The sequence below is a fragment of the Corylus avellana genome, chromosome ca8 (assembly GCF_901000735.1).
Source record: "Corylus avellana chromosome ca8, CavTom2PMs-1.0".
Classification (NCBI taxonomy): Eukaryota; Viridiplantae; Streptophyta; class Magnoliopsida; order Fagales; family Betulaceae; genus Corylus; species Corylus avellana.
Genome location: NC_081548.1, coordinates 310,179 through 316,963, shown reverse-complemented (window position 1 = coordinate 316,963; position 6,785 = coordinate 310,179). Strand labels below are relative to the sequence as shown.

Here is a 6,785-nt window from a genome sequence, read left to right as displayed (position 1 = left end):
ATTATGAGTAGAAAAATTTAAAATTTAAACAAAATATTGTTGGTGTGAAAAAAAAAAAGGTTATAATTTCATTTATATTATTTGTTTCCTTATTTGATTCGGATATTAATAATCCTTAATTTATTGAATAATTTATGTGTGGAAAACTCTTGAAATATAATCAACTCAATTAATTACGCTAATTAATAACCGGAGGTAAAAATAAAAAAAGGGTTCAGATATTAAAAACATGGACATGTGTTGCAATTCTAAGCACTCTTAGATATTACAAAATATGGACACATTTTCCAATTCTAAGCACTCTCTACGTCAAAACTCGGCTTTTATATATATATATATATATATATATATATATATATATGATAATGTTATTTATGAGCTATGGAATTTTGGGTAAGGGTTATTACAACATAATTAATTTCTTATTAGAAATCCAGATTTCGTATTTAAATATTCTAACATGTATATGAAGCAAACAATGAAGATATTGCGGATGTATAACATTATTTCTATAATAAGGATAATATATGATGTAATTGTAATGGTCAGAAGCAACAAGTAATTAATTCTCTAAAAAGAAAATCTCTTCTAAAAATAGAAAACAAAATGCTTATCAAAAGAAAAAAATAATGGGAATTGATTGATTTTTTTTTTTTTTTTAAAAGTCTTGGGCTAAGCATTTTACTAAAATAAAATATACTCAATGAAATATGTTTAGAGTATAAGAATAATCAATAAATTAGAGGTGATAATGGTTTGACATGTCCACACAAGAGGAGGGGGGGGGGGGAGGGGGGGATTCAAATTAGTGACATTCGCTTCATAAGGTGTGGTCTCCAGCCGATGACTCAATAATTAAGAGATGGTGAAATAAAGTGAGTAAATTTCTTGTTTACTTAATTTAATTTCACTATTGATTTTTTTTTCTTCATGTGGCATGATCTCCAACTATTGAGCTAACCTTTAGAGACACTATGGATAATATACAAGTCCTATGCTCGTTAGAGCTAGTTTTATTTTCTCTTTAAATTCCGCCTCAAGGTGATAATTGTAACACCCCACTCTAGTGACACACAATATTATCCCCTTTTGTCTTCCTTGAACCAGACTTCCCAGAAGGTCATCCATCCTGGTACTACTTTCACAGAAGAACGCTTAATTGCAGAATTCTGATGAGATCATGATTATTATGGCTTTAAAACGCGTTATTGTCATAAAGGGTGTAAGTATACATATAAGCACATCTCCATCTCTATACCCAGGCGATATGGGACGTCACAATAATTATCTTTTGGGCTTATCCTAATTGCATAAATAGTACAAGTACTCTTAAGTGTTAGTGTAAGACTAGGTTTCCAAGTACTCCTACCTAACCTAGGATTTGCATGTCTATTTAAAGGGGTCGTGTATGTGAGCCTACACTCTTTGCAGATCTAAGACATCTTGAGACCCGAGCCGCCGAACAAAAACCCAAAACCGTTTTTGAAGTCTAGTTAATTCATCTAGGTATATATGTGAGTTTCCCTCTTGAATGCACATGTTGTTTTGTGTTTTGAAAAAATTGATGCTATGTTTACCATGGAGCTCCACCCTCATATATTTTTTGTTGCTTTTGATTCACATATGTTCTTAACATCTTGTGTTCAGCCGGAGAAAACAACAATAGTGGTTGTGCTTTTTAAAAGAAACATAACACTACAAAAAGATGTAAATCAAATACACAAAGTATGAAACCGTTTAATTTGTAGAAGTTACATTGTAGTGCTTTCATATTGGGTAAATTATACTTTGTCCTCTAAATTAATTATTATCTAATTAATTTGTCCTTACACTAAACTATGAATCATTGCAACTCGCCCTTACAAACAACCGAGTTGCACCTAATTAGGTCAGGTTTGTATGTTAAATGTAGATGAAAACATTACACTCAATTATTTTGAAGTTATTAATCTACTCTCATTGTGAAAATGCAATGTTTTAAGAGAAGAAAAAGAAAAAACGAATGCATTGGTGACAGTCTGTTGTAGGATAGAGGTGGCCACCATATTTGTGTAAAGCTATGCCATATACTCTTTTTTTTTCTTTTTCTTTTTTTCTTTTTTCTCTTTTTTTTTTTTTTTTTTTTTCTTTTAAATTTTCAGAGTAGTTCCAATTCTTTTATTTTCTTTTTTTTTTTTATTTAGATTTCTTATAAATATTATTTAGATTTCAGACTAGTTAGAATAAAATATTAATCAGAATAATATAAGATTATGTTAATTTTAATTGCTAATTTAATTATACAACCAAAATTATAATACAAAAACAATTTGAAAATAATTAAGGGTGTGTTTGGGATTGCGATTTCATAAACAAAAAGTACGATTTTAAACCAAATCGCAGAAAATTGATTGTTTGGGATTGCGTTTGAAAAAAACTGCGATTTGAAACACAGAAAATCAGCTTTTTCAAATCGCAGGTAAGGATTTTTTTTTTTTTTTTTTTGTGAAAATGCACAATTTTAAAAGCTAAATTACAATTTTAAAGGCCAAACCGCAATTTTGCCAAATGCGTACTTGCGTTTTTTAAAATCACGTTTTCAAATTACACATTTTAAAATCGCACTTTTTGAAATCGCAAACTCAAACAGAAGTCAATTAAGGCTCTCTAGAGTTATAATATTATTGAGACATGCTACACATCATTTTTTCAACCATCTTTCAACCATCTATTTTTACAAATCTAATAGATTTACCATTGAATTTGTAGACTCATGTGAGTCCTACAAAAAAAATTAATGGTAACTAGATTCACCCATTCACTATATGAAGATGTTTGAAAGATTGTTAAGCTGCTGAGAAAATTTTTCAAATATCTCAACACTTATTTTCAAATTAGACAGTGATCAAGTCATATATATCAACATTTATGACTTTATTATTTTTCACCGCACTTATAATTAGATTAATTCGTTAAGAAAAATTAATTCATCCAAAAAAAAAGAAAGAAAGAAAATCAATGAATTTGATTAGGGGTGGGCAAATTAATCGTTACCGTTTAACCGGCCGTCTACCGGCTTCGACCAAACCGATATAAACCGTAGCCGATATGCCAATATCCTTATCGGTTAAAAAAAATATACCGGAATTCGGTCCGGTCCGGTTAAGGGGTTCTTATCGGTTAACCGATTTAACCGATAAGAAACCGGATTTCTTTTTTTTTTTTTAGTCCTAGTCCCAAAACGGCGCCGTTTAGTCTTTTAGAGAGGTTTCCAAATTCCCACAAGTGACACAGGTTTCCGAATTTGTGTAATGGTGTTGCCCATGACTTATTTTCCTTTTGCTAAGTGACTTTAATTAGTTAATACTTTGTTTATTATTCATTAATGAATTTTATTTTAATTTGGGTTTGGGTAGGTTTGATGTTTTTTTTTTAAGTGATGGCATTTGATGGGATTTCTTTGCCTTTGGTAAAAGCATTTTTCATTAACTAGTTTTGCTAGTCTAATTAGCATTCATTATGTTAATTAGTCCATTTGCTTTGGAAAAATGTATTTTATAATATAAAAAAAAAAAGTTGAAGTAGATCAATATAAAAAAGCTTCAATTTTTAGCCCAAAAAACAAATATTTGGGTCCCAACAAAAAGTATTTGGGCCCTAAAACAACTCATTTTTAATAAGTTATTTTAGCCCAACAAAAAGTATTTGGGCTCTCAAAAGTCAAAAAAACTCATTTTTGATTTTTGGCCTAACAAAATAAATCAATATAAAGCTTTCGGTTAAATCGGTTAACCGGTTTAACCGGACCGTTTAACCGTGTACCGTTTTAACCGAAATTATCGGTTAAAATTCTTATTGGTTTGGTATCGGTTAATAAACCGTTTAACCGAAAATTATCGGTTAATAACCGATAAGGTCCTTAACCGGACCGTTTTGACCGATACCCAGGCCTAAATTTGATTGAGAACTCCATTGGCTGCATCACATAAACCCTCAAGTGCACTTAGCCCATTTCCAACACTTGGAGGGGGGTTGAACCTCTGCACGTCAGTGCCACAATCACGGGCAAACTGCAGAGCAGCCAACATCTTATTGCCAGCATCGGCATAATGTGCACTTTGCCAACTCTGGAGTGCGCTTGCTATCTGTTGATCCCCAGATTGCAACTTCGTTGAGCAATCAATGTACGCATTCTTTACTTCGTTTTTGGCATTCGCCAAAGCGTCGCCGACCGCACTGATGAGATTTAGAGACTGAGAACTGGCACAATCGATGGATGTGCGTCCGAGAGCTTTGACATCCTCATTGGAGCTTCGGGTGTACATGTTAAAGCAGTTGTGGCATGACCCGGGGTTTGCAGTTTTTCCGCACACATCGTTTATCAGTGCTGCATCTCCACTCACAAACGCAATGAGACCCAGAAATACGCCTGCAACTACAGGAACAAATTTGCAAGTAAAAGCCATTAATGGAAATCAAATATATGTCGCTTCAGGACAATTAATTGCCATTTTATAAGCCTGTAAATTAAGGGGAAAATAGGCTATTTAATTATAAGTAGGCAGTTTACTATTTCTACAAGGGCTGCTCGCCTTTGTAGGATTAGCTAGCTGACTCTCATATGTAATGGTCGGCCTAATAAGTAGTTATATATATATATTCTCCCTTTCTTTCCTTTTTTTTTTTTAATTTTATTTATGGGCTATAGAATTTTGGGTAATGGTTATTATTATAATTAACTTAATATTCTAAAATGTATATATATGAAGCAAACAATATTGAAGATCATATTGTGGATGTGATAAAGAGTATAACATTATTTCTATCATAAGGATAATATATGATGTAATTATAATGGCCAGAAGCAACAAGTATAATAAATAAAAGAAAATCTCTTCTAAAAATAGAAGAAGAAAAAATTCAATCAAGTTTAGAAAAAAAAAAAATCATTTATCTACCAAAGACCGAAACTCTAGCAATTTTCTAGAAAATAGCTTGGAAGATTATCTAATCAAAATAAAAATAGGAACCGAGTGAGTTGGATCCTTTTCTGCAACATAAAAGGCATCTAACTTTTTGTAAAGGTCGGCCTAATAAGCATCATTATCTTCTCTTCTCCCTTTCTTTCTTTCTTTATATATATATATGCTAAACATTAAAAAAAAAAAAAAAAAAAAAACTTTCGAAAAGTAAGGTTGTCATTTCTTTCTTAAATTCAAAATGGACGTGGGTTGATCATCCCATAAGTAAAACGAATTAACCTTTTCATGGTACTAATAGCCTAAAATGTGTTTTTTTTTTTTGGTAATTATAAATGCCAATTTGTTTAAACATAACCCTTTAAGAAAGAAATCTATATTTTCTTTTCTTTTTTTAATGTTATGAGTCGCATTCTACTTAATATATAATTTTTAACTAATTTATTATATAATACATCCTCGACTCTTAATATATATATATATATATATATATATATATAACTAAAAATTAATTTTCTTATTTATTTATTTTTAATTTTTTAATTAATTTTAATTTTTAGTTTTTTTAAAAATAAGGGTATAATAATAATATAATAAAAAATGACATTTTTGACACACTCTAGTATGTAGTTTGATGTACCACTTTTTTAAAGACGGTTGTTAATTAATGCGACTTTTTTATATTTTTCCTTAATTTAACTTATACATTGTTGAGATTCAACGCTTAGCCAATTCTTTAGCCAAAGTGGCGAATCGATGGATCATATGAGGAGCTTTTTTGATAATTTTTTTTTGCTACTTTTCCTATTTTGACTAGTCCAATGTGATATAACCCTTTGGTTATGTGAAATTTATCCTTTTTGTTTTTTGTTTTTTAATTTATATATTATATGAGGAGCATTATATTTCGAAAACTCAAACCTGAACACGACACGTTTTCTTAACGAGTAACACGACATGACACGACCCGTGAACATATTTAATTTAGATGTTGTTCTAACCCGACATGGCCTGACCCACGAACACGTTTAAAGTCAATTTAATTTTTATAGCCTAACCAAAATGGCAAAATTCCAACAACTTTGCAAATTTGAAATAAAAGGTTAACACGACCTGACACATTTATTAAACGTGTCATAAACGGGTGACTCGGTTTACGACCCGAACCCGTTTAATATAAACCGTGTACGGTTTGCGTGTCGCGGGTTAAATTGTCAACCCTAATAATAGGTATGAGAGTAGTAACGATAATATTGATTATAGTGGTGACACAGACATTGGTCATGAATCGATCTTCCAGTTGGTGCAATCATGACGACGAGATCAAACCAAGAAAACCAACTTGCGGACTACGCCGTATCTTGCTATACCTTCAAATCTTTGTTTGAACTTTTGTATTATAATAAGATGCAGTTGACTCGTCCGCCCTAGGAAAAACTAGAGAGAAAAAACTGTTGGGGCCCTCCCCCCTATTCCCATCTTCTTTCTTCTCCCTCTCCTTCTTGTTTTTTCCTTTCATTTTTCAATTTTTTTTTTTTTTTTATCCAACCAGTCTAGTTGCTCCGACCATCAATTTACTTATCTTGCGCTACCTCCGTCCGCCCTCTACCATGTTACGCCACTCTTCGTGCTCCCTGGAATCAGTTGGGCTTTACATCTAGTTTTTCAAAAATTAGATCAGTCTTCTCAACCGGTTTCACTCAGCCACGCGTCGACTCACCATGCTCCCCGACTCCTCAGTTGTCCATTGGTGCAAAACAGCTCCATCGCGTCCACCACGCATCGGCCAGTGCGCTTTGCCTGTTTACTGGTTTTTTTTTTTTTTTT

General features: G+C 32.0%; 1 protein-coding gene across 1 annotated transcript; it reads right to left on the bottom strand.

Moving 5' to 3' along the window:
* Positions 1-3,929: 3,929 nt before the first annotated feature.
* LOC132189424 (pectinesterase inhibitor-like) lies at positions 3,930-4,445 on the bottom strand. Its single transcript, XM_059604164.1, has one exon. It carries the CDS (start codon positions 4,443-4,445, stop codon positions 3,930-3,932), a length of 516 nt encoding a protein of 171 aa, XP_059460147.1.
* Between the last annotated feature and the right edge of the window lie 2,340 nt (positions 4,446-6,785).

Bases quoted from the DNA above. Each gene is read 5' to 3' on its own strand.
- LOC132189424 (XM_059604164.1), bottom strand. From the start codon at position 4,445: ATGGCTTTTACTTGCAAATTTGTTCCTGTAGTTGCAGGCGTATTTCTG.